Source organism: Syngnathus typhle, linkage group LG22, assembly GCF_033458585.1.
Source record: "Syngnathus typhle isolate RoL2023-S1 ecotype Sweden linkage group LG22, RoL_Styp_1.0, whole genome shotgun sequence".
Taxonomy (NCBI): domain Eukaryota; kingdom Metazoa; phylum Chordata; class Actinopteri; order Syngnathiformes; family Syngnathidae; genus Syngnathus; species Syngnathus typhle.
The window spans coordinates 5,616,110-5,642,964 of record NC_083759.1 but is presented as its reverse complement, the minus strand read 5'-3'; the positions used below and the strand labels follow the sequence as shown (position 1 = coordinate 5,642,964).

General features: G+C 37.3%; 3 protein-coding genes across 3 annotated transcripts in view; 1 reads left to right on the top strand and 2 right to left on the bottom strand.

The window, feature by feature from the left end:
• The first annotated feature begins 2,494 nt into the window (after positions 1-2,494).
• cgrrf1 (cell growth regulator with ring finger domain 1) overlaps positions 2,495-26,855 on the top strand; it is a 34,261-nt gene continuing 9,900 nt past the window's right edge. The window contains exons 1-2 of the mRNA XM_061270758.1: positions 2,495-2,629; positions 5,029-5,134. Of these exons, the coding sequence (XP_061126742.1) occupies positions 5,064-5,134 (71 nt within the window). The 5' untranslated portion in view covers positions 2,495-2,629; positions 5,029-5,063. The remainder of the gene's footprint in view (positions 2,630-5,028; positions 5,135-26,855) is intronic.
• Positions 15,570-19,719, bottom strand: gjd2b (gap junction protein delta 2b). Its single transcript, XM_061270760.1, has 2 exons — positions 19,165-19,719; positions 15,570-17,130 (listed from the first exon to the last, which is right to left on the bottom strand). The coding sequence occupies exons 1-2, from the start codon at positions 19,233-19,235 to the stop codon at positions 16,287-16,289; spliced, it is 915 nt and encodes a 304-aa protein (XP_061126744.1). The 5' UTR covers positions 19,236-19,719; the 3' UTR covers positions 15,570-16,286.
• On the bottom strand, positions 21,644-25,932 carry stxbp6l (syntaxin binding protein 6 (amisyn), like). The gene is made up of 7 exons (XM_061270761.1): positions 25,709-25,932; positions 25,178-25,343; positions 24,453-24,583; positions 24,060-24,354; positions 23,326-23,424; positions 22,372-22,484; positions 21,644-22,161 (listed from the first exon to the last, which is right to left on the bottom strand). Exons 2-7 carry the CDS (start codon positions 25,329-25,331, stop codon positions 22,138-22,140), a joined length of 816 nt encoding a protein of 271 aa, XP_061126745.1. The 5' UTR covers positions 25,332-25,343; positions 25,709-25,932; the 3' UTR covers positions 21,644-22,137.

The following is a 26,855-nucleotide window of genomic DNA, read 5'->3' as shown; positions in this document are numbered from 1 at the left end:
AAAACATTTAAAAGTCAAATTAAAACTTCTAAATTGAGGAAACACGTGACTAACGTTTAGGACAATATAGTGTTGCTCCAAATGTTCGTTTGTATTCCTTTACAAATCCATTTTTGCGTGTTAGTACGATCGCAAATTAGCATATTCCCGCTAACTCGTTAGCCTGCCCGGTACTTCTTGTTGGTGACCGTACTTCGCGGATTTCACTTATCGCGGGTGGTTTTTGATAACCAATTATCCGCGATAAACGAGGGATTACTGTATTTGGCTAAAAAAAAACACAATATCTTTACAAAAAAATCAACTGTACTGCCATCAAAATGTTATATGACAGCTCAACTTTTTAAATTCAATTTACTAGTTAGTCCCATATAATTCAGAAGACATGTTTAAAATATCTTCAATTTAAATCTCTTGTTTTGTCATTGTCAACTGGTCAGTGTTGTCTCAGAGAGTGACCCAGACCTAAAGTGTCCTATTTCCTTGCTTTTATTCGGGAAATCAGTGATTTCTGTCAGGCTGCTCCATCTCGCCCTGGAGCTGCATCTGGCTTTGGACATAAATGGTTTCCTTCAGATTAGAGAGAACGTGAGTAGGATTCGGACAGGCACTCTGGACACAGAACTTGCCACACTAGCCTCTGTTTTAGAATTAAAGTGACACATGTCATCCCAGGTTTTTCACCTGACATTTTTGTCCGCACTATTGTCCAGCTACGCTATAGTTAGCACATCACCCGACCCCGAACTCACTGGTCCTTGAATTTGAGGCCTTCTCTTATTTTTTTTTCCCACATGGTGGAGAAATGTGTCACTTTGTGTATATTTTTCAGTGGCAGTCGAGAAAGTGTAAGAAAAATTCAAATATTTACATTCATACTGTTTATCTTTCTTCATTTGAGTTTAAGCTGTAGTGTTACCATAGTTACCTTGAAAAAGTAAGTATACTAATTGTCTGATTTTAAAACTAACTTACTTACTTAACTAACTTAGGTTACTTTAGCCATTACTTGTTTTTAAAAGTAACTAAGTTACATCATCCTAAAATAAAAATGCCAACTGTTTTGCCATTTTTTTTATTGGAATATTTTTTATTGGTTTAAGCGCAATGTTTTTCTTAACATTTTTCAAAAACAGCTGTCTCAAGCACTTTACTCTTATTTAGTTCTCTTCAGCCTAATTAAAATAAATCAAATACATGTGAAGGATGAAAAGTTTGCTCAGAGCTGAGGTCATGCTGTTGGTGAGTTTAAAGAACGGTCAAGTGCAAAAAAAAAAAAGAGGGGTGCTGGTCTTGAAAAATTGGGAAATGACTTCTATGCTCAAACTGTATCCATTTACTTTTGGCCTCAGATTACAGCTGCGTTTTCCATCATGTCAACCAGCCATCATGGAGGGAAAGCAGCGTCAGTGTGATAGTATTAAAAGTGAAGTGTTAGCAAATCTAAGGCTCTTATTAGATTACATTTAAGAGTGTCCTGTAAAACCAAATTGTATTATTTGGATATAACGAAACATCCATTTCAACCCAGAACTAGTTAGGGATTACTTTTCCTCGATAAACTAGGCTCAACAACAAGTTGGATGGAACTAACTCTTTGCTAAGAATTCATGACAGGTTGAAAAAGCCTTCGCCCTTTTGTCTGCAATGAGGCCTGACAGGGTCATTTCATAGTAGAAACTTGCCCAAAGCAATCTTATCTGATAAAGAGCACGATACATGCTACAAAAATATTTGACATCCACTCCCCCCTTAAAAAGTAAATATTTTTGACGGTAATTATTTATGACATCAACTCTTTTTGTATTCTTAACTTATTTTTCTCATGTTTAGAGATTTATTTAGTTGTTTAACCTTTTTCCGCATAAAGACTTTTGAATTTGAAAATGACTTAATGAGAAACCGCTTTTTGGTACACAAGTGATTGTGAAAAGTGAAAACTAAAGAAGTAGTTTTGCAGTTTTTAATTCTAATCTGAGAAATGCACCAAGGTGGCTGAGAAAAACGTAAGTGGACTTTCCTAACATGCTGTAACTCAACAGCTGTGAATGAGAAAGGAAAATAAACCACTAAGGTTAATGGGTATGTTCAGATTGTATATTTAGTCAGGTTGATGACATCAATCACTTGGAGTCATTGTAATTACATAATAATAAACATTCCTACAGCACAAGCCATCTATGCGTGGCAGTATTTGTCAACCACTAATATTTTGCGAGAATATTAGTCATGTCTTTGAGAAATCCATGACAATGAACAATAAATGAATGAATGTATTAAGTCATACAAAAATGTTTTAAAATACCTGTAGATGATTTATACTCCAAAAAAGTACCCCAATTGAAACTCGAGAAAAATGAGTTGCATTTTAATTGAAAGTATTACTGACGAGCGCATACACTTACGAACCTTTCGAGCTAGGACTGAAGCATCTCAAATTTATTTGCATCTTCACAGTCTATGGGGTGCCACTACCAAATAAGGAAATGGGTGCAGCCAAACGGTTTCACCCAAATCCGCCATGTTTATTACTCGGAGAGACTTTTGTAGTCCAAACAACTTAAGGAGTTTTCGTTTCTTTGAGGGTTCAGTTCTTTCAATCTGTGGAAACGACGGGCACAGTAAATAGGTAAGCTTGAGATGACGCAAAAGTAACAAGCTGTTTCACTTTCACATTATTGCGTGTCTATGATGCCCTCGTTTTCGTAGCATTAGCATAGCATCTGTCTTTCTGATTTTAGCGCTGTGCGCTCTTTGTTTTCACTTCTTGTGGGTGTATTGTGAGTTATTGTATCTGATAAATTGCATCAAATGAGCCGTTTTATTCTTGGGGATTGTGTAAAATGCATTCGTTTGCTTCTCGCTAACACTCACGTTAGCATTAGCTTATTAGCTAAGCCTTAACTTGACTGCGGTGCTTTGGTTACATTAATATTGTGAGGGGATTCATTTTGTTACGTGTTATGCATGGTCGTGTGGACAAGTCTTCTGCTGTATCTCATCATCTCACTTCTTTTAATCAATCAAAAACTAGTAGCTAGATTCCTTTTATTTTTTTTAAGTTCTCATTCACTTCTTTTGCGCGAGGTGTGTTCAATGACCACTCACACAGTTGGAAAACTCACGAACTGCACCAAAGGTTAACGTGAGCAAGGAGTAGTTTGTGAAAGCAAACAATAATTTATAAGTCTGACTTTTGTGTGTCTTCTCGGGGGTATTTTTAGAAAATTAGAAGAGCCACCCCCAAGCAAAGTTAGGTCAACAATAGTGCCATTTATTTTTTATTATAAAGGTTTGAAAAAGCAAAAAAGAAGTTGTTTTGGTTTTCTGTGTGTTTTATACAGAACAATAGGGCAAAAGTGTGACTTTTGGGATAATCCGGCACGCATTATTTGCTTTTACATTGATTCCTAGAGAAACCGTTGCTTCTACTTACAAACCCGATCGTGGAACCAATTAAGTTCTTAAGTACTCAAAAATTACTCTCAAACAGTTGAAATAAAGAAGACGCCCACTCACAAGAGGCCCAATGTGATGAATGAATAACCTCGGCTTGGACTCATCCATCACCTCACTTCTGTGGCGAGCAAAGAGCAATGTGACAGGAACGGTCAAACAACGTTTAGCACACGGGGAACCCTGTGTTTGGGGAGAGATTATTACTGTCACAGTTTTAATGGATTAGCTTGGACCAGCAAAGGTTCAGCCAATGAGACTCAGGGGCTGTGCATTAGCATAGCTATCAGAGGTACAGGCAGGCAGCAGCAGGTTGGTGATTGACAGATGGAGGTGGCTGCCCAGCATACATGCAGCCAGTCTCAGGCCAAGCAGCAAGGAGCCAATTATATGAGGAGAAACAGGGTCATTCATCATTCAGTTAGACACATGTCCAGGCACACAAAGGGGAGCTGGAAACCTCAGTTAGCAAACCGAGATGGAGATGATGCTCATTAGATTGGACTGTCTGGTCTGGGAGTCGTACAACAATCACAGGGTTCCCATTACAAGGAAAATAATACTAATTGCAAAGCGTTCCATTGTCAAAATAAAGACAAACAAAAATCATGACGCCGTGTGTTAATCAAAGCCCAGGTCATGCATCATGAAACCTCAGCTCACCGCCCTCCACTGATCACACACTATAAACCAATGCATAACACTGAAATTAACAAACACTTGACATTTGCTCTTCAACCAATTACTCAATATCCAAGGCTGAGCACATGTTTAATCAACATTCCTAAACCCATGGGACAAAGGGAACTCTCTGCTCTACCACCCTAGCCACATTAGGACTCATCCCTTGGGTCCTCTTGGCAGGCGTCATTGTGTACCTTCTCCTGCAGACCAATCGAGACAATGTCATCCTCCTGGTCTCTGCATTGCACATGGCACTGGAAAATGAGAGCGAGAGAATGACAGAAGCGAGGAAGTTGAGTTCCTCACAGCAGGGTGTGTGCTGGGCAGATGACTCCAACAGCATCTGGGATGTGCTCAGCAAATGCATGACTGGTTTACAAATATGCAAGGAAGATAATGACTCCTCCATCCATGCAGTAGCAGCTGTAGTGTGTGCCCCGTTCTGATCTGCATAAATTGAACAAGAGGTTGGTTCACCATTTTGGAAAAAAGTAAAAAAGAATAATTTATTTCCCAAGGATTGTGCTTGCTCTGAAATAGGATGAAAAAAAGTCATCCAAAGCCATTATTATGAAGTAGTTATCTGCTTGTTAGTTAGCAGGGTTTGTGACTGGTTTATGTCACGTGAGAGTAACTAGTGTGTGTGTGTGTGTGGGGGGGGGGGGGGGGGATCATCAGTTCATCCATCACCAATGCAAAGTTACAGAAATTGGTCTGTATTTGTTTGTATTTATTTATTTGTGTGTCAAAATTAATTGTATGTATAAACATCATGAAAGCAACTTCTAATTATGGGCTAAAACGTTTTAGTGTATAATTTTTAAAAATGTATATTATTATATATTGCCTTTACATTTTTGTGATATTGTAAATATTCCTTTCACACAGGTGTGCATGCAGTTTTAAAAAATGTATGGAGTGAAATGTTGAAGGGGGTGCACCACTACCCCCCCACCCGCACCTCTTCTCCACCTTCGCATTCATCAATGTCAAGGTATGTAGATCTTAAATTGACTATTTTATTGATATGTTTCTTATTTAATTTATATTGCATATTCAACTTTGCTTATATTCTCACCGTAATTGTGGTATATGGGGGTTAATGAGTTCACGTCAAAGCTATTTTTTTTTAAATTATTGAATTCAAAACAAATTCTATCAGTCATTCAATATCCAAATTACTACGTATCCAGAAAGTTTAGAACAAATGAAATTGATCAACACAATGATTACTTACTGTGTGTACGAGAGGTACTTGGGTTTACCTGCCGAGATCGGTGGCTAACGCTAAACTGTTTAAAGTAAACGGTGTTTACTTTCTGGACTAATGAATGAATGAATGAATCTTTATTTCGAACATGATTTAAAGAATAAAAACAATAAATAAAACCAACAAACAATATATATCACTGTTCGAAAAGGAGTAGGAAGCAGCCTAAGCTTATCATGTCTTACCCCCTATCCATCACTTAGTTCCAAGTGAGAACATTAAAACTAAAAAAGAACAAAAGAAAAACTACAAAACCATTTTATAATCCAAAAGTTTAACGGTAGTCACCTTCATTTTCCTCTTTTTGGTAATTTGCAAATATCATCACTTCATTAAATAGAACTATAGTTCTGCTTTCCTAATCGCTACCAAACAGTGACAAAGGCGTAGCAAATAGTTGCTAATCTTCGGAATAGTCGCTATTTTTTTGTTTTTTGACTCTGTGATCAAATATTCGAGGAAAAATATTGAATTTTAGCCATTAGCTTTCATTTGAATACCTATTAAATCACACTCTCATTCATACACAGCATACAGAAGAGAACGTCCGAGGGAGAGACTGCAGGCTTGAGCGTGCACTGTGTTCGAATCACTAGATTGCTGATCAATCAGAGGATTACATCTGTATGTATGTGTGGTGCAGATGTAAGTGGATGTGTCACCCAATGATGGATGACCAGGGGAATGTGCTGCATCCCTGAAGTCTTATACAAGCGGCCCAAGCAACCCCCCCCCCCCCCCCCCCCATCCATCTGAGCCTTCCCGGGCTACCTCATCTGTCAGGGAAAAGCCATTTTCTGTGCACTGGTGCATGATGCTTAAGGTTATTCCATTTCTTTATTACAAACCTGGCCCCACGAAAAATACTGTACAACCAATCCAATAGACAAATAGTACACCTATATTAAAGATATGGTTCACTTGAAGTCGTATTCAGGATTAATTAACTTAATCTTGCTGTCAGCCAATCATACACGAGCGTATGATTTACATAGCAAGGTGCATGTTGTGTGTGGTTCATGTGAGACTGGTCGTATTTGGAGAGTGAGCAGTGCTCAGGGAAGCCACGCAGGGAGACAAAGACAGGGCCACCGTCATCATTAATCTTAGTCATTGAGCTAGGCTGGCCCAATCTGCATGACCAGGCCAGTGACAAATGCCACTATTGGACTGGGGCGTCGCATCGCCCCAGCTTCATTTCCCGTTAATGTCAAATCCATCACGGCCCGGCCCTGTCCTGCCATGTCAGAGGAGATGAGACTGGTCGTGGGTAAGAATTAATTGGATGGACAAGAGCAACTTGATAGCATGGAAGCATCGTCTGGCCAGTGGAAGACTTTGCGAGTGTAGATATCTCCACAAAAACCGTGCTGAAATTCGGACCTTTAACGTTGTCTGATTTAGTTGTCGTTGGGAGTGACAGTCATTTTCTTAAATGTTATCTAAAGTACTGCGATTAAGTTTTATCAAAAAGCCATAAAATTAAAAGATCTCCTTTCTTCATGACTATTTTAATGGAAGACCCACCTTTGTTATGACTCAATGTTCAATTCAAAACTCCCCCCAATAACACATGACTGCCCTCTAGTGAGAGATGCTGGATAAACAAGTGTATCATAAAATAATGCTTACAAACGTTTTTTTATCAATAGTTCACCAGTTATCGCAGCTTTGTGAAACATTTATCTGACTAATATAAAGTATAATAAATATTTTGCACTGTCAGATATGTACTATTTAAAATTGTGTAGCTGTTTAGGTAAATCGATTGATAACTCATATTTTTTAACTTTACTTTTTGGTCCCACAGACCGCAACAAAATTTCCTGCATAGTTTTTATTTGACTGATCACCATTTTGTGCGCATGTGTGTCTCTGTTCTTTTTTTTTTTTTTTTTTTTTTACGCTTATGCGTGACATGGAAATTATGTTCTCAAGATTGATTGACTTCTTGCCTACGAGGGACAGACTGGGCCCACGTGGGTCATTGATGGAAACTCAGGGACTGACGGACAATGCCCACTTCTGATAATATCCATTACATCACTTGCAATGACTGTAGCAGCTGTTGGTTGAATGTAAACAAACAACTTTTCGTCGGTTCACCCGTTGGCGTGCAACATGAGATTTTGCAAAAACAGGATTGGTTTTGTTTTTTTATTGCTTAATAACTTTATGTAATCTTTTATTTCAGTCAAATATTATAAAAAGAAAAAATAGATTAGAGTTTATGAAGTGCAGAAATGGGAATATAAATAGACTTACAGGGGTTTATTATTTTTGTAAAACATGTCATATTAAGAGAATTTAGTTGCTGTCGGGACATTTTATTTTTATAGTGGATGATCACATGACCCTGGTTTATTTCAAGCTTGTGCTGTACTGAATTGTGGATAAGAAGCAGGAACCCAGATACGGAAACCAAAAAAAAGGCACAATATTTCGCCAGACATTGACACATGTAAATCCTGAATGAAATTGACAAGCTCATCTTGTGACAAATTGGATATAATGTGGCATCATTTCCTCTACACACACACACACACACACACACATGCACACAGACAGACACACACACACATACACACACACACACACACGCACACATACTGCAGACAGTGGGCTGAATCCAAGCTTTGCCATCTAAGTGGACGAAGGCTTCAGCCAGAGGAGACTGCTGAGCGGTCTGACAGCAGTCTGATAACATGCCCCCTCTGAATGATTTAACCAGGCAGCTTAGCCCCTCAGCCAAGTACAGAGACATGCAGATCCTTGTGTGTTAGAATGATTTTGATGCACATGCATGATGAGGGATGAAGGAATTTCTCATTTGCATTACTGATGGGTCCACAGCCTGTCGTATCCTATGGGAACTTGGCAGTGGAAGTTTGGAAGAATCTTTTGGGATTATTTTGTTGTGGACAAAAAAAGAAATGGTTAGAATTCTGCTTTATTGTATTTTGTATTGATAAACAGTACTTGTCGCTCAACGAGATTCTTATTCATGGAACATGCATAACAATGCAGTGGAAAAAAGTGGATGCAACAAAAGTGTGTAGAATGAATGCAAGAGGTTTCATAATACTTGTAACTTGATGAAAAAAATAGAGTTCAAGAATAACATTTTCAACGTGTATGATGAATGGGCATGAGGTTATGGTGGTAGTTTTAAGTATCTGAGTTGTGATAATTATAATAGTTCTAAATTAGAACTTCTAATTTCCTCACCCTAGTTACAGCAAATGTCTGACTGATATCACCAATAACACATAAATAAATAAACATGATAAATATTCTATAGACCATCTGGTACGCATATAGTTTTTGAAGTCACTTTTGCTTTGCGAGGGATTATTGCTGCCACTGATTTACACATTATGGAAATATACCAATAATGGTTATTTGTAGAATTAATTAATTCATTAAATAAATAAATAGTTTCTAGTATATGTGACAATTTAAATATTAACATTATTTGATCATCATGTGAACAATTATCATTGTATAAATGACAAAGTGTCTTATTGATGTATGTGTATCTATTTATTTGTTTGTGTGTTTGTTTTAAGTGTTTGTTTTTTTATGTGTGGTTGAACACAAGTCTTCATTTTTAAATATATTATTCCAGGGTGGTGTAATGGTGTTTTTCTCTCACAAGGGGGCACTCTTTCATTACACTATAATGCAGTGCTTCTCAAATAGTGGGGCGCGCCCCCCTTGGGGGGCGCGGTGCTATTCCTGGGGGGGCGCGTGTGACCCTGGGGAACAGGCTTTTTTTTTGGCAGTACTAGAATAAAGTGTAATTGCGCGTTTACTACAGCAGGGGGCAGTGGCGCTCTCATTGTTACTTCTGTCACGTTTGCGACAGTGCAACATTTTACGACTTACAAGACAAGTTAGGATAGTCACGGTGGGGAGGGGGGGCGCGAATAGTTTTCTTCTTGCTAGGGGGGGGCGTAACAGAAAATAATTGAGAAGCACTGCTATAATGTCTCCATGACCTCGCTAAAGAGTCAAAACACCATGAATGAATGATTTTGTAATATGTACGGTCTAAATTTTGTTTTGGAAATAAGATTGATGATTTGGATACTTCATAGTGTAAACGGCTGGTAATAAAAACTCATTATGGGAGTAGCTGAAGGACATGATTGAACATAATACAAGCAAAGGGAATACCTGACCATAAAATCTAATTGGTTCTGCCTGGTTCTAATTCATTCAATTGATTCAAAACACCCATCAGAAAAACCCAAATGTAATTTGCTTTCCAAATTTATCACATTCACATGGGCAGCACTTTAAACAGGGAAGCCAAGACTAATTTTTACCGCAACTTTGGGACCACAAACAGTTAAGTTTGTAGCAATGCAAAACATCTGTATACTGTTCTGTAAGGTTTACAATTAATACACATTATGTGTGCGCTAATACTAAAATGCATTCCATTGTGTCCTTGAGATTCCTTTTTTAGTACTTGAAGGATTTAACAATGAAAGTCTAGGTCAGTCTGTTCCTCTAGTCACCAAAACTGCATATTTTATAGGTCAGATGGTGATTACAGGGTAATTTAATCTGTGACATCGCTCTAGTTACATGTAGACATAAAACATAATCCCATGAGCACCTCTCTGACCTTTGGGGCTCTTTCTTTGATTGCGTGAAACATCTGTAGCCAGATACTACGAGGAGAGGAATAAACACAATCGTGGTAGAAAGCCGTCACCCTGTGGATTGTACAAACCAACCTTAAATATGTCTTTTGCATATTGTGTCTTGATTAGCCATCTTTGTTTAGCCGCCTGAGATTTGCATGAGTCTGAGGTGGCCCTAACAATTCTCTGCCTCGAATTTACAGTTAAAGATTAATCTTATTAATAATAAAAGTACCCAATATAAAGCGTTTAGAGCACAGGTGTCAAACTCAAGGCTCGGGGGCCAGATACGGCCCGCCATATCATTTTATGTGGCCCGCGAAAACCAATTGTGCATCAAATTCGTGTGTCATTATTAAAATTGCAAATTGTCTTCACTTAAAAAAAAAAAGAAAAAATCGGGGGAAGTATTTCACCAATTTTTACTAGTCTGATTTGAAAACGAGGTGTTCATACATTTATTTGGGTTGACGGTCATAATGGCCATCCGAAAGAAAGCTATGACTACAATGCGGCCCGCCAAAAAAAATGAGTTTGACAACCCTGGTTTAGAGCATGATAAAAATGTGATAACCTCGACTGCTTGTTCTTCTTCAGTATGTAGTATGCTAGTTTGTTAAATCACTCAAAGAGACAAGAGTTGACAAAAAAGAGAATCGACAATCGCCTCAAATCGTTGTGACGATGATCTCGGTGGGACCTCACTGTTGCCGAGGGGAAAAAAAACAAAGAGAAACATCACAATAGTCCTTTACATATTAGAAGTTACCAAAAAGCTAGCGCGCACCAAAGCTCATCATACCTGAATGCGTTAGCTACCAACTCAAAATCATCAAAAGCATGGCGAATGCATGCGTATCTTTATGATTTAAGCAACCCTCTCATTTGAGGCCTACTGTAAACCAGAGCAAAGCATTGCAGAGATTTAATAGTTGCAGAGATTTAATGGTTGCATGAGAGCGACATCTGTCAGTAAACATCTGGAGTCTTCTACTCCTTTGACACAATTATGTCAACAGGAAATGCTCATCAATACCATAGATTAAACGTATACATACAATAATGAAGACATATGAAAACATGCTTCTGCTTGTGAAGTCTCCACGTCAGGAAAAATGTGCAAATATCAGGTTATTGTGAGAAGAAACAAACATGTGGGTCAAGTCTGTGGGACATCAGAGGATTAAGGTCGCATCTACAGTGGGTGAAAGGATATGAACATACATCTTAAGTTAGTGTCAAGTGGAACAGGAAGGACAACTGTGACAGTTAGTAACGATTGTGATTTTTTTTTTTTTCTTTTGAATTTGAATTGTTCAAATGGGAAAAAAAAGTAACTGTTCTTATGATGCTTTTACTGTATTGGTTTCATCAACAAGCATTAAAAATAGAGGTGACTATTATTCAACCGCAAAATTAACTATCCTATAATTGTGTGTACCGTATTTTCCGGACTATAAGGCGCACCTAAAAACCTAAAATTTTCTCAAAAGCCGACAGTGCCCCTTATAGTCCGTCTTATATATGGACCAAATTCCTAAATTTAAACTGGCCCGAAGCATTGTGTCATGAAATCAATCATAAGTGGCCCGCTGAAGACTATGAATCAAAAAGACTATGGATCATGATTTTGTGATTATAAAGTCATTTGTTTCGTCTGAAGTTGAAATAAAAAAGATAAAATGGAAAATGATTTGATTTGGATTAAAAATCTGACATGATGCGTTAATAATGCGCTTTATAGTCCGGTGCGCCTTATATAAGGACAAAGTTTTAAAATGGGCCATTCATTGAAGGTGCGCCTTATAGTCCGGTGCGCCTTATAGTCCGGAAAATACTGTATGTGTGCACGCGTCCATGTGTGTGTTATGATTCAAGGAAGGTATGATGGTATTGAGTAATGATAGTTCATGGACAGGACAAGGTTTTAGAGAGACAGCTTGTTGAGAAATGGGCTGCTCAAACAAGGACGTGTGGGCTGGAGGTTAGGCTCTGCTTCATTACCTGGCAATCCATCCATCCCCTCCACAACAAATGACCTGCAAACTGTTAACAGGAAACTAGGCCTGCTTATTTGGTTGATGACATTGTTAAATAAAACACTCAAATGAATATTTAGACCACAGACTTGCTTTTTCTTATAAGTCGATCTTGGATATTGAATAATTAATCTTATATCTGCACTTTTAAGACTGACCACAGACAAGCCAAATTGCAAACAAAAAGCCCAATTAGATTGAGCGTTCTTTCTTCCTCATTTATGCTTCCAGACAGACAATGGTCCTGACATGCCAGTCTGTTGTTGAACTCAACAGTCAGGAGATTACATTATCAACTTTTTTACATCTGCATCTGCTCCATGTTGGTATGATAAAACAAAGAAAAATTGTCTTTTCATATATTCTTTGTTTCACTTTCATTAAAAAGCCAGTTTATAAACTTACATTTTTAAAGTTAATATAAAATTCAAATTATATATATAATTATAAAATGTAATATAAAAATAAAAACAAAGACAAATTATGTCTTTTCATATATTCTTTGTTTCACTTTCATTAAAAGGCCAGTTTATAAACTTAAATGTTTAAAGTTAATATAAAAATATATATATACGTATATAATTAAAAATAAATACATATTATAATTAATAATATAATTATAAAATGTATTATAAAAATGGAAAAGAAAAATCAGCAGTAGTATCACTCTGGACTTTGACCAGCTTTATCCTGGGTATCCCGTACCACTGGCCTACTTCACCTGAAAAACACTGAGACTGAGAGGCAGCTGTAAATCCCATAATCCACACATGCTGCTGGCCGCTGTGTGATTAAATCGACCAGATACAACTCTCTGATTTAAAAAAAATAAATAAATAAATAACACTAACACTAAAAACACACTAACGGTGTCTCCATTGAGGGACTGAGACGCACAAAACAAATTCCACCAAAAGCAGCATTTTGTTATTTATTATTTTTGTATCAGCATATTGTGGGCTACAGCTAAGAGTAGACAAACAACAAGTTACCGAGATCTGAACGAGATTTGGTACAGTAAAGTGTGTGTTTGTGTCAATGCCCTTCTCTCCCAAAATCCATGTGTTGGCCTGGAGCATCTTGGGTTGCTTGGTGGGCACATCCAGGTGTCAGCACATTGCACCCTGGCATGTCACAATAGATATTTCACTTGGTGACAGTCTGTCACATCTACGAGTGACCTCCAAACCAGAGCAACAGTATAGCGTGACTCGTGATGTCACATGTAGTGATGGTGAGATGAGGACAAAGCTGGGCAAACAGATGAACAAATACACAACACATGGATGAGAACCTCACCGACGCCATTCTTCAAAACGAATGGAGAAAATAGTAAATGATTGTCCAAATAGCTTTGCTCAGCAAGCCTATCATAACTGCTCCTAACTGCGATAAGTGCAATGTAACGCCTCTGTGAACACAAATACAATATATGCTCCAGCACTTAAGGCGCAGTTGGACCTGATCATGCAGGACCCTGACTTATCCCGGAACCATCAGTCAGGGACGTTCACAGGGACACACATTGGTGTGGTGTGTTGCAGAAGAGCCCATTCATTTTAGCCTCTGATTAATCACTGACAGTTTGCTATATACTAGTGTAAATCTTGTCCAACTATGTTTGATAAATTACTAAATACGTTTTCATAACATTGAGTGGAAAAAGACATTTGCTGAGATTAGCAGTTTAGTGATAATATTTTATTGTGTGACCCTGCACAACTCTGGGACACTTATAACAACGTCAGCAAAATCATGTTTATAGGTGGGATGGGAAGTCTTCATGGACTTGCTTGCTTGACTGGCAAAATCGCTGGAGGATGGTGAACTCGCTGATCAGTTATTTTTCCAGAATTGTTGCAATGTAGAGATTAAAAAATAAATAAATCTAAATATCTAACTATGACACTTCGGATTAGTGAAATTTACTCTTGTCAAATCAGACATCTGGCATGCCATGTTAGAATCATATAGAGTACATGTAATACCAACATTTTTGCAGTCTACTATCCCATAACATCTGGATTTCTAATCTGGATTTAGGGAGCTATATTAATGCACTCATTCAACACACTAATATAAAAAAGGTCAGACTTCATTGTGTGTAATTTGGTGTCCAAGCCAAACAAATATCAGGATTTACATACCACTGTTCCAGATTAAATAGATCATTTTTGTCAATCCAAGGCAAATTCTCGAGCCGAAACTGATATTTCGTGATGTGAGATGACATTAGAAAGCAGTAATCCACTTTTCTGCTCAAATTTAAATTTAGAAATGCTCTTTGGAATTCATTTGGGATGGCTCACTGAGTGTTAACGTTAACAAGATGAGTAGTGAAATGATTGGATGACAACTTAATAGTGACGTAATAATGTATGGCAAAAAAATAAAATTCACAAAGCAAAATCGTACAAGGCCTCAACAATGTTTTGGCAGCCATTTTAGTTGTAATAATAATAGGATGCTCGCTGAACAATGTTTTTTTTCGACACCACAATTTTACGCTTGGCCTTAATGCAATGAATGGCATCCTCGTTAAAGTAAGTCATTTTAAACTATTAGCTAGATTAAACTAACTAAACCTATTAGCGGTGTTGCGGGTATTGAGACAGTTTATAAACACAGTGATATTAGGTCATGGATGGACATAAATCGGACACATTGCAAATCAATACACCAAAATTAAACATACTATAATTGTTCATAGGGCTCATTTTTATTGCAGATGTTTAAAATACACGACATGTTCAAAACCTGTGATATTAGCATTTTTCATCCATCCGTTTTCACACGTAAACAAGCAAACGCACATAGACAAACAATCATTGAGCTAACATTCGCACGTTTGGACACTTTTGTTAATCTAACATGCATAACATGCAGACTTTTTTTTGTAAAAATATTTTGTGGTTGTCTAAATTTATAAGTTGGTATTTCGTTACAGAAGTTACCTTAATATACTGTGTTTACGATGTACTGTACATATATGGCACTGATTTAAATAAATAAGTAAATAAATAGATAAATAAATAAATATATAAAGAAATGAGAGCGCTTTGGTGAGTAGAAAAATGGAAGGAGACCTCCAGGTAAGGCCGATGGTGCAAACAGACATTTGAAACAATGAAAAAAAAAAAAATATATATATATATATATATATGGCAGTTACTTTTTTCTCCCATTTGAACAATTCAAATTCAAAAGAAAAAAAAATAATCACAATAGTTACTAACTGTCACAGTTGTCCTTCCTGTTCCATTGCCACAAATATATATATATATATATATTTATATATATATATATATATATATATATATATATATATATATATATATATATATATATATATATATATATATATATATATATATATATATAAAACACAATATACGTATGTACATATAAAGATCCATAGTTTAGTGTGCGTACAGTATACCCTCTGTCTTTATTTTTAAGATGCACTTAACAAATATAAAACCAGCATCTGCAGTGGTTTATAACCAAACAGTCCAGCCATTCATGTCCATCTCTTTCCCAGAGACAAACTTCCCCATAAGTGTACATCAAATGAAAACAAATATTGATGACATGTCAGCCATCTAATGAGAGAGTCCAGTCCAACACAAAAGTCCTTAGAATTTGCATGAAACATGCTCCCATGGTAGTAATACCACGATTTATCTTCTCAAAGAACATTTTTATAATTTCATATTTAAGTTACCGTATTTTCCGGACTATAAGGCGCATCTAAAAACCTAAGGTTTTCTCAAAAGCCGACAGTGCGCCTTATAGTCCGGTGCGCCTTATATATGGACCAAATTCCTAAATTTAAACTGGCCCGAAGCATTGTGTCATGAAATCAATCATAAGTGGCCCGCTGAAGATTATGAATCATGAATCAAAAAGACTATGGATAAATATTTTGTGATTATAGAGTCAATTGTTGCATCTGAAGTTGAAATAAAAAAGATAAAATGGAGAATGATTTGATTTGGATTAAAAATCTGACATGATGCATTAATGGTGCGCCTCATAGTCCGATGCCCCTTATATAAGGACAGTTTTAAAACAGGCCATTTATTGAAGGTGCGCCTTATAGTCCGGTGCGGCTTATAGTCCAGAAAATACGGTACTGTAGTTACTACACAGCTGTCCTGCAGCTTTTTCTGTTACAAATATTTATACATATGCAGAGTCACTAGACTGGGTGCGTCCAAAGTTGGGCATACTCATCCTTGGCAAGTCTTTGTTGCGGATTTCATAAATAGACTTCCTCCTGGCTCTCACTCCTCTGACAGCAGCTTTGATCTTCCTCCACCCTAGATGGTTTAGCTCCGCTAAATTGAGCACCACACAAATGCCACTGACTGCAAACATGAAGACTAAAAACACTGTCTTCTCTGTTGGCCTGGAAACATAACACTCGACATCTTTTATGCAAGGGTATCGATCGCATTCATACACAGCGGGCACATTGAATCCATAAAGGAAATATTGACCCACGAGAAATCCTATCTCAAGTGCATTTCGGAACACCACCTGGATGATGTAGAACCTGGATATGCCTTCTTGTCTTCTCATTTTGGACTTAGTAGTTCGCACGACTGAATTGGGAATGTCCTTGACTTCAAGACAATCAGGCTCCGCCTCCTTGTTGGTGTTCTCTGTGTTCTGTAGCCCCCCGTTAACAATAGTGTTCTTGATCTTCTTGCTGTCGTCTCTTTTCATAGAGTCTTGCTCCTTGTCCAGGGAAAGGTACACTGTGGAGTAGCGTCGCTCCTTCTGCTTGGCGGACTGGTGGACAGAGTAGGTAATAAAGCAAAGGCTGGGGCAGCAGACCATAATGATCTGGAACACCCAGTACCTGATGTGAGAGATGGGGAAAGCTTTGTCGTAACAAGCCTGGTTACAGCCTGGCTGCAAGGTGTTACATACAAACATGGACTGCTCATCGTTGTACACTGTCTCTCCAACTATTGCCACGATCAGAATACGAAAAATCACCACCACTGTCAGCAGGATCCTGAGGAAACAAACATAGTCATTTAGCATTTTCTGTACAATTGTCGTGTTTTTTTGACATTTATTATTTCCATCCATCACAATTTGTAATTTTAGTAATGACACAAAGTCGATGCAAAATTTGTCCTAGCGGGCCATATAAAATGATATGGCGGGCCGTATCTGGCCCCCCGAGCCTTGAGTTTGACACCTATGCTTGGACATTATTCAAATGTTCAGAAACTTTGTTTTTAACAGTGTATCTATCACATGACTAAGTAGCCACAAGGTGGCACAAATTCCCTGACAAACCCGATGCAAAGCAGCTGTCCAGCGAAATGTTGCGCCACCTTGTGGCGACTTGCCTGGTCATGTGAAACTAACTTGAGATTTGAATAATGCCCAACAAACACGCCCAAGAAATGCGCAAACACACAAAACAGTGCCTCGGATTCACTCCAAATACGGTTCGCGCCACCCACTCCACAAGTTGTTTTGCTGCCTCTGAGTCTGAACGTGATAGGCTACATCCTCAAGTGTGCACACTTGTGCAATCTCATTATCTTAGGTGGTCAGTTGTTTAATTTTAGTATCCCTCTAGAAATGATTGTTTATGTTTAAAAAAAAAAAAAGGTTTCAAATGGTGCCCCCCTCCGAGGAGGGTGTGCATACTTGTGCAACCACATTTTCACATTAGGTGTTTTTAATCACTAAACATTACATAATAAACAGCAGTAAATGCCGAAAAAATATTTTGTTATCCACTGTTATACAAATAAAATGACAACCAATTATTCGATTAATTGATGAAATAATCGATATACAAATCGATTCTGGAAGTATTTGACAGTGACAGCTCTGATATTTACTTGGATACCTTAACAGCAAAAACTAGCAGTTGAATGAAAAGATGAAATTCCTCATTGTTGTTCAAAATGATAAAACTTCAAACCTCACTGGAAATACAAACAATACCGTATTTTCTGCACTATAAGGCGCACCGGATTATAAGGTGCACCTTCAATGAATGGCCCATTTTAAAGCTTTGTCCATATATATAAGATATATACATTTGGCCCGCGGGCCGGACCTTGGACACGCCTGCTGTAGTGGCTCGATATTGGTCCATATATAAGGCGCACCTGATTATAAGACGCACTGTCGGCTTTTGAGAAAATTCGAGGTTTTTAGGTGCGCCTTATAGTGCGGAAAATACGGTACCTCATGATAATGCTTGCTAAATGAAAATGCATCTGATGATTTATTACATTTGTTGCATCTCAATTACTGCTAATAGGGACCCACATGAATAAATTAGGTAACCAAATTTGCTTGCACTCAATCACTTCATCAGACAATTATGTTCAGCTTAATCATTACAGAATGAGACTTATCAAATTTAAAGCCTTTTATATCTATCCTTTGACGACTTGCAGCACAGCTTTCAAATATAGAGTGTTTGAAGAAATGCTTCTAACAAATGCTATTTATAGAACAGCGCTTATTTCTATTTGGGCGGGCTATGCTGAGATGAAAAGGAGTCTGACTCCTTATCAATGGATCGGACCCTGTCTGTTCATGATACTGTTAAGGTGCTGTCCATTGCTGAAATAGCATCACTTGCAGCCTGTAGAACTCATTGGTGTCAAATTTACGGCCCGAGGGCCAGCTCCAGCCAGATCATTTTATGTGACCCGCGAAGACAACTTGTGCATCGACTTCATGTGTCAGTACTAAAATTACAAATTGTTTTCACTTTTAAAAATCCCATCTTTAGTACCACTTATTTAAAACAAATATTTAAATCGTTTTTACTGTGTATAAGGCATTGACAGTCAAAATGATCCTCTGAAGGAAACTATGACTTCATTGCGGCCCGCGACAAAAATGAGTTTGACACTCGTGCTGTAGATGCAAACTTTCATTTATCATTTTTATTTGAACTCCTAATCCACCCTAAAATTGTCTCCATTGTAAAGTATCAATCAGACATAAAAAGTTGGTATTCAACCAATGCATGTTTTCAGCCACAGAGGTTCTTGATTTAAACTCATACCTTCCGATCATAGTCGAGTGCTGCTGGACTGCCGCCTCCAAGAGACGTTCCAATATGGTCCACTCTCCCATGACTGTTCATTCGGATCAAATCTAACTCAGACGCAGATTGTGAAAATATATAAAAAAGTCAAATCTATGAGCGCAAAAAAGTATCCATGAGGTACAGCATGCTCCAACCACGGCGTGCGTGGGAGTGCTGTGGACGCGACTTCCCCACAACGGCTGCTCCACGCAGGCGTCGTCGGGCTTAGCTTGTTAGGAGCCCACTGAATTTGAGTGAGCGCGGGGGGTTGTTGCACTCGGCGTTAATTCCGCTTTAAGTAGACTTCTCTGCGTCACTCACACGTGCGTCCAACAGTCAGTGGGAGAGGTCGGGGGCGCACGCTTGTTGAACCATCATCCATTTAGCGCTGCCCTCGTCTTGCGATAGTGAGACTAGTGAGAGGACACACACACTGAACGCTTCTGTACGTGCGTGTTACTATAGTGCCGTTCTTTAAAGCTGTCTCCGTATTTCCCGGACTATAAGGTGCACGGGACTATTAGGCGCACCTTCAATGAATGGCCCATTTTAAAACATACCGGACTATAAGGCGCACCATTAATCCATCATGTCAGATTTTTAATCCAATTCAAATCATCCTCCATTTTATCTTTTTTATTTCAACTTCAGATGACACAAATTACTTTATAATCACAAAATAGTGATCCATAGTCTTTTTGATTCATAGACTTCAGCGGGCCACTAATGATTGATTTCATGACACAACGCTTCGGGCCAGTTTAAATTTAGGGATTTGGTCCATATCTGAGGCGCACCGGACTATAAGGCGCACTGTCGGCTTTTGAGAAAATTTTAGGTTTTTAGGTGCGCCTTATAGTCCGGAAAATACGGTATTTCTTTAATCACACGGAGTGCTTAAATTGAATGTACACAAAGAATACATAAAATAAATCAAACCGTTTTGTCGATTTGCTTACGTAGTTTACGTTGACATTGAATATTGGGAAAGCACATCTGATGGTAAAAGTACTTTTAATAACTAAATAACTAACTGAAAATACATTATGAGCTGCCTTCTTATTTATCTATTATTTATATATTATTTATATATTTTGTTTTATATATATATATATAATATATATATTATATATATTTTACATCTTACTTTTTTGTGAGCTGCCTTGGAATTTATGTATTATATATTTTTGTTATGTTTATATATTCTTTTTAAGATCTAATACTTAAGTGTAGCTTGTGTCTGCGATAGGAATAAATAAACACAGTCATAACATACTAGCAAAAAATATTTTGCCTCAGCCAGCTATGTGTCAAGAAAAACCAATAAAGTATAGACAGATTACATTCATGCTACATTACTGAAGCCAAAGGTAGAGGCAAAATTCACACTGTACTCACAATACTACCTTATTTGGTGAAGAAAGTGTACAGGATTATTAGACACACGAGAGACAGGCAGGCTGGCTATATTTAGTCCTTTCTTTGTGGCTGAGGCTGAGGAAGACTATACTTGGTTCCAGGGACAGTAATCTTTTTAAGTTTCTCGCAGGGTCTCTAAATATAGAATGCATGAGGACAACCTGTTGTCCGTGTGGCAGCATCAAGATAATTGTTATTGATGCTGCTTCGGTCAAGAACTAAAATATGTCATTGTTTAATTTCTTTATCAGACTAGTAAGAACTGTTCACATTTTTAAAAAGATGAATGGTAATCAAAATTGCTAGAAACATCTCTATTTTTTTTTTTTAAAGTAAAGACAATTTGCAATTTTAGTATTGACACAAAGTTGATGCACAATTTTGTCTTCACGGGCCAAATATGATTACTCTACGGGCCAAATTTGGCCCTCGGGCCAGAGTTTGACACCACTGCTAAATGCTCAGATACTTTTACAACTCTATTTGGTGTTCTGGCTAATGCTGAGATGTCCGTCCATGCAAAGCGATTATCAAAGGGTTCACCAAAAAGTCAAATAGCCTGGCACATAAAGGAAAATATCAATATTTAATATTGCGACACCCGGAGTGGATGGTGACATTATTTGCGCTAAAACCCAAATTAGCCTTTAGATGGGATTTTGGGGCCTTCAGTGAACTTCACGTGAACTCGCAAAGCTTCTCACCAGTGGTGGAATGACATTCTCACAGTTCATAAGCCGGCATTACTAAGTCTGTTTGGGAAGCAATGGCCATATCATGGCTTGCCAGCGCCCATGATGAGCTAATATTAATTATTATAATAATTTGCAATCCCTGAGCCGTCAAACAGTCCCCACCAATTACATACACATAAATACAACGGCTGTCACGATCAAGTTTATTATTCTATCGATTAATTAAATAATCGGATAAAATTTTATTTGCATAAAATTGTATTACAGAACCATTCTCTCTATGTACTGTTGTTTATGATCTGTTATTTAGTGATATAAACAACTAACAACTAACAACTTGGTCATGGTGCAACATGAATAATCTTTATTCACATAGACAAGACATACTACAAAGACACAAAGACTCGCTGAACCTTGGCAGCATACAAGACTTGGATTCATGTTCTAGGAACATAGACAAAGACACAATGGACACACAATATTATTTTACAGTAGTACCCAACAATGAGTTGGGATAACAACATGCAGACAAGATGTGTTAGTTGCTTTGTACAAAGTTTTTAATAAAAGCACAACTAATAAAAACAAGATTCATCTGATGGCTGGCAACAGATTTACATACCTATTTTATTTTATTATTGATTTTATATACTGTATATTATATGAGAACCATCGTCTTGTGTTTTAAATACAAACAAAGATTAATTATGTATTTCTGAATACACCAAGTAAGTGGCTGCACGTAGATCCTTAGTTTTCTTTAAATACATTTTTGTGAAGGAATTCGGAACTGTTTGCATCCACTTGGTTTTCATCTCCTCCATCCTGTAAGATTCTATTTTGCACGTTTCAGGGCCATCTGGAATAGATATTGAAATAATGAAAATGAAATTCAGTATTGCAGTATTCAAATTATTACACCATTGCTGAGGAGAGTCAAGCATTAGTTTTGATCTGCTAGCCGGCTAGGAATTCTTTGAAGGCTAAAGTAAATTCTGCATTTTTTTTGATGTTTTATCTTTTTTATATCCGTTTTGTGCAATTAGAATTAAAATGCCTCCTTAATTACCTTGTGAGCAATGTCCGCAAGCTGCTGGGCTGTGTGGACCAGCCCTACCGTCTTGTCTTCAGCTGGAGTCAGTTTGTGCCCACGCTCCCTCAGAGCCACTTTTAACTGATGGACTGCATAATAATAAAAAGTTTTAGTTGGTATAAACAAAATGATTAAATGTAAGGAATTCATTGCGTATTTACATTAAATTACGACATACATACAGGTACTATATAACACATTTTTAATTTCCTAATATTAAAATGACTGTACAGCATAGCTTTAATGATAACACTTTTGAACACTTGATAGACATATTCTTTCTCTGGTTTAATAATTAGCATAGTGAAATATTTTGAGCTTGTATTTCAGCAGTCTTCTCTTAATGTGCATGTTTGTCATTTTAAAAGCAATCTTTATTCCCGTTGAAATGCATTTATAATTTTTTGAGGACTGTATTTTGCTTCTTGGTTGATATTAACCCTCATGAGTCATGTTGGTGATGTAGCACCACCTGGTGGCCTAGGAATGTAATTACAAGGTTTGTTTCAGCATGCACGATGAATAAAATTGCTATGGGGAGGGAAATCAAGGCCTGAGTATTATTATTATTATTATCCTTCCATCATCATTATTATTATTATTCTTATGAACTGGGACTTGCTGCTGTTTTGCAGCCTGGCACGTCTCCCATCAATTACACGTCTTCTGTCACTGGGTTCAGTGATCTGACCTTCAGTGATCTGAGCTCCCCGTAACCAGCAGCTATTGTTTTGCATCGTATTGTTTCCCCCGAAATCAACAAAGTCACCACTCATGTGACCGCCCAGCCATAGAACACAGATGCCTTTCATCTGGAAAGGGGTGCAGAATAAACAATGGACAACAGACGAATAAAAAATAAAAAAACATCCCAAAAGTTAAATTCTGGATAAAAACAGTTGACAGTAAAATGTATTAAAAATCAACTACCTCTATTTTGTGAGCGCCTTTGGCTTGCAACCATCTTCTTTGTCATATGATTCAAGAAGGCTTTGCAGCGGTAGATGAACAGATTCATGTCGGAGGACTCTGTCATTTGAAAAAATCAAAAACAAATCACACAATTAACACCAGATATCTGGTGAAAGTGAAAATGGTATGGAGTAAGTTTGGCCTTTTCGATTTTGACTGTTTTATCAATTTTATAATGACCACAAAATAGGGGTGAGATAGAGCTAGGGTTGGGGATAGGGATAGAGCTAGAGTTAGGGATAGAGCTAGGGTTACAGATAGAGTTAATCTAGGGTTAATACCATTGACCTGTCGCTAGGGTTAGGGATAGAGCTAGGGTTACAGATAAGGATAGAGCTAGGGTTGGGCTTAGAGCTAGGGGTTATGGTTAAAGCTTGGGTTAGAGCTAGGGTTAGGGAGAGAGCTAGAGTTGTGGACAGAGCTAGGGTTAAAGCTAGGGCTAGGGTAAGAGCTAGGGATAGGATTAGAGCTAGGGTTAGGTATTTCTTTGAGGTTTTCTCTTTCTCTTTTTTTTTCTCTTTCTTTTTTTCTCTTTCACTTTCTCTTTCTTTCTCTTTTTTTCTCTTTTTCTCTGTCTTTCTTTTTATTTATGTATTATATATATTATTTTTTTTCTATCTTGTTTTATTGGCCATTAAAACAATGACGTTAGTGATGGACTAAAACAAGGCTGTGTAATATTGTTCTGTTACCTCCTGTGAGTTTGGACGGGCAGTTGATGAACTCTGGTGGTCTGGGTGCAACTAAGCTTTTTCGTCGGGATGTTAGTGTTCCAGATGAACGCCGACGTAACGAATCACTGGGACCAGCCCTCCCATCCTGGTGGGAACCCCGGCGGCTCGATTTGACCAGGCTTCCTGCCTTTCCATCCCAGTAGGTCCGGCAGGCACGATATAGAATCTGAATCAAGATGCACTTTTCTGCTGCTGAGCTGGCCACCCACTGGTCCAGAGCATTGACAAACACCAGGTCAAATTCGGGACTGTCCTAGTGGAGAGTAAATAACGTGAGCAAGCAATTACTCTTGATGAACTTTAAAGTCATCTTTATTGACTCTTTCCATGAAATCAAAATGAGGTGGTGACCTTGTTGGGGTTAATGCCATTGACCTGTCGTAGTTGCTCCACCGCCCACTGTGATGTCCTTGTGAAGGCCAAGGAACCACTAAACTGCTTCACCTTTGAAATGAGGAGCTGCTGTGGCCTTGTGTTGGTCACTACACAGAGAGCATAAACTATCATTTACTGCTGGCGAACTAAATCGAATGAATTAAGGGAGTGGAAAAATTGAAACTAATATGAAAAAGCAGTAAAGAAAATGGATAGAGTTAAAGTAATCCACAAATAGACTGAATTGAAAATCTTACATTATTTATGAAATTCAAAATAGTACATCAAAAATTAGAAATAAATAATATATAATAAAAAAATATGAATAACTATAATTAGAAATAACTTTTTTTTTCTCCAAAGGAGATGCTATTTTTTCGTACAGGTTTGTGTGAGAAGTCTTAATATTTGTGTCATGGCACATTAGAAAAATTACTACACTAAATATTAAGTATAAATAGACTGTTTTGAACATCTTACATTATTTATGAAATTCAAAGTAGTACATAAAGAAATAGAAATAAATAATATATAATGAAAAAATATGAATAACTATAATAATTAACTCATAAAAGTAATTTAAAGTCTACTTTTTTTCTGCAAAAGAGATGCCCTTTTTTTACAGGTTTGTGTGAGAAATCTATTCATATTCGTGTCATGGCACATCTTACATAAAGTGAAAAAAAAATTCATATTTGCACCTGAAACACAGATGAATGTTGCATAGTTTTTTTTGGATCCTAGCGAAAGGAAAGACATCCTCTTCTTTTTTCTCCTCTGTACCTCCACTGCCACCAGCAGCCGTTCATTATGAGGGATGAAGACTTCTTTGTTAATGCTAGACTGTTTATTCATTGTTGACCTGAACTAGAGGTGAAATGACATGACTTGTCAGGCATTGATGGAAATCAGGCAAAGGTATATTGACTTATGAGTATAACATATTGGCAGTCTGTGTACAATAATAAAAGTCAAAAGGTTCTACAAAATTAATTTTCTTCGCCTGAGGTATTCATAACAAGCAATGTAGATACAATGGCAAGGAGACTTAAATATACATCACAAGAAATAAGACATTATGATGATAAAAAATTATACCTAACCCAACTTTCACTCATTCGGTGCCATTGACGGTTATAGACGTCAAAGATCTTAACTGGGTTGGCAGTGAATGAGTTAAGGGACTAATAATAAAAACACAAAGTCACTTTGACATCAGCAGTTTGACTTACCTCTCCTGGTTCTGCTCTTGAATCTCGAAAAAAAAAAACGTTCTTCTTATTAGTTAGAAGTGAGGTTAGTTTCCTGTTAGATTAACTACTAGATAGTTGAGCTGTCATGAATTTATACCCTGGTGGCACACCGAGCGGTGTGCCTTGCAGTGAAGGCTCACACAAATCACAATGTGTCCCATTAGAGGAAGTTGACACTGGAAGCAAGAAACAGACGTTCTCTGTTTGAGACACACAGAATCACGGCCCACTGCACTTTATGGCGGCTGAAGATCCAAATACCTAATGGTATTTAAATCACTAAATCGTAAATCATGAGATGTTCATGAAACTCATCATGTGCTTAATCATGCTGTCAATCTCTAGTTGGGATTTTTTTCCATTGATTGAGTGTCTCAAATATGTTTTTTAATTATGCTATAACTCCATGTGGGGCATTTTTAGGTTCCTTGTGAAGTTAAATATTCTATTCTACTTCAGTTGTGTACTAAATATAAAATGTAGTTAAACAAAATATTGAGAATGAATGGCATTGGAATTTGCAAATAACTACAATTCTTACATCACATTGTGACTGTAAAACCTCAAATGAAAAAGAACTGTACTTCCTGGTTACCCGATCATAGATTTGATGACAAGATTATCTTATTCAGTTTGGCAGTCGTGTGTTTTAATTGGTATACCGTCCAATAGTCACAGGCTTGTATACAAAATACAAGGAAGTTAATATTGTACTATACACATATTGAATTGCTTTGAATGATCCCCCCAAAAATATTTTGCATTTCCAGTTTCATATTGTGTTTTTTTTTTCAAAACATCTCAAATCATTTTTAAAAAAAGGACACACACACAAACATGCACAGACACACAAATAGAGCAAATCAGTGAAGTTAGACATTTTGCTACTATTAAATTCATACCCATCTGGTGTAAATGGCACATTCACCAAAATCATGATTGTTGAAACCTTGGCATTGTAGTATAAATAACATGCATCCTGTCCAAAATTGAAATACCGCATTCAACAAAAGACATCTGAACTTATAAATAAAATGAATAAAAAGCCCAAATTTGGCAAACATATTTTAAGAAACAGGAAAAATATATTTTCTCATTGAGAGCTATAGCAGATACTGTAAATGTT

Bases quoted from the DNA above. Each gene is read 5' to 3' on its own strand.
- gjd2b (XM_061270760.1), bottom strand. From the start codon at position 19,235: ATGGGAGAGTGGACCATATTGGAACGTCTCTTGGAGGCGGCAGTCCAG. The intron at 17,131-19,164 runs GTATGAGTTTAA...TTGTTTCCTCAG, and splicing joins CACTCGACTATGATCGGAAG to GATCCTGCTGACAGTGGTGG.
- stxbp6l (XM_061270761.1), bottom strand. From the start codon at position 25,331: ATGAATAAACAGTCTAGCATTAACAAAGAAGTCTTCATCCCTCATAAT. The intron at 24,584-25,177 runs GTGCAAATATGA...CTCTCTGTGTAG, and splicing joins AACATTCATCTGTGTTTCAG to TGACCAACACAAGGCCACAG. The intron at 24,355-24,452 runs GTCACCACCTCA...ACTCTCCACTAG, and splicing joins ATGGCATTAACCCCAACAAG to GACAGTCCCGAATTTGACCT.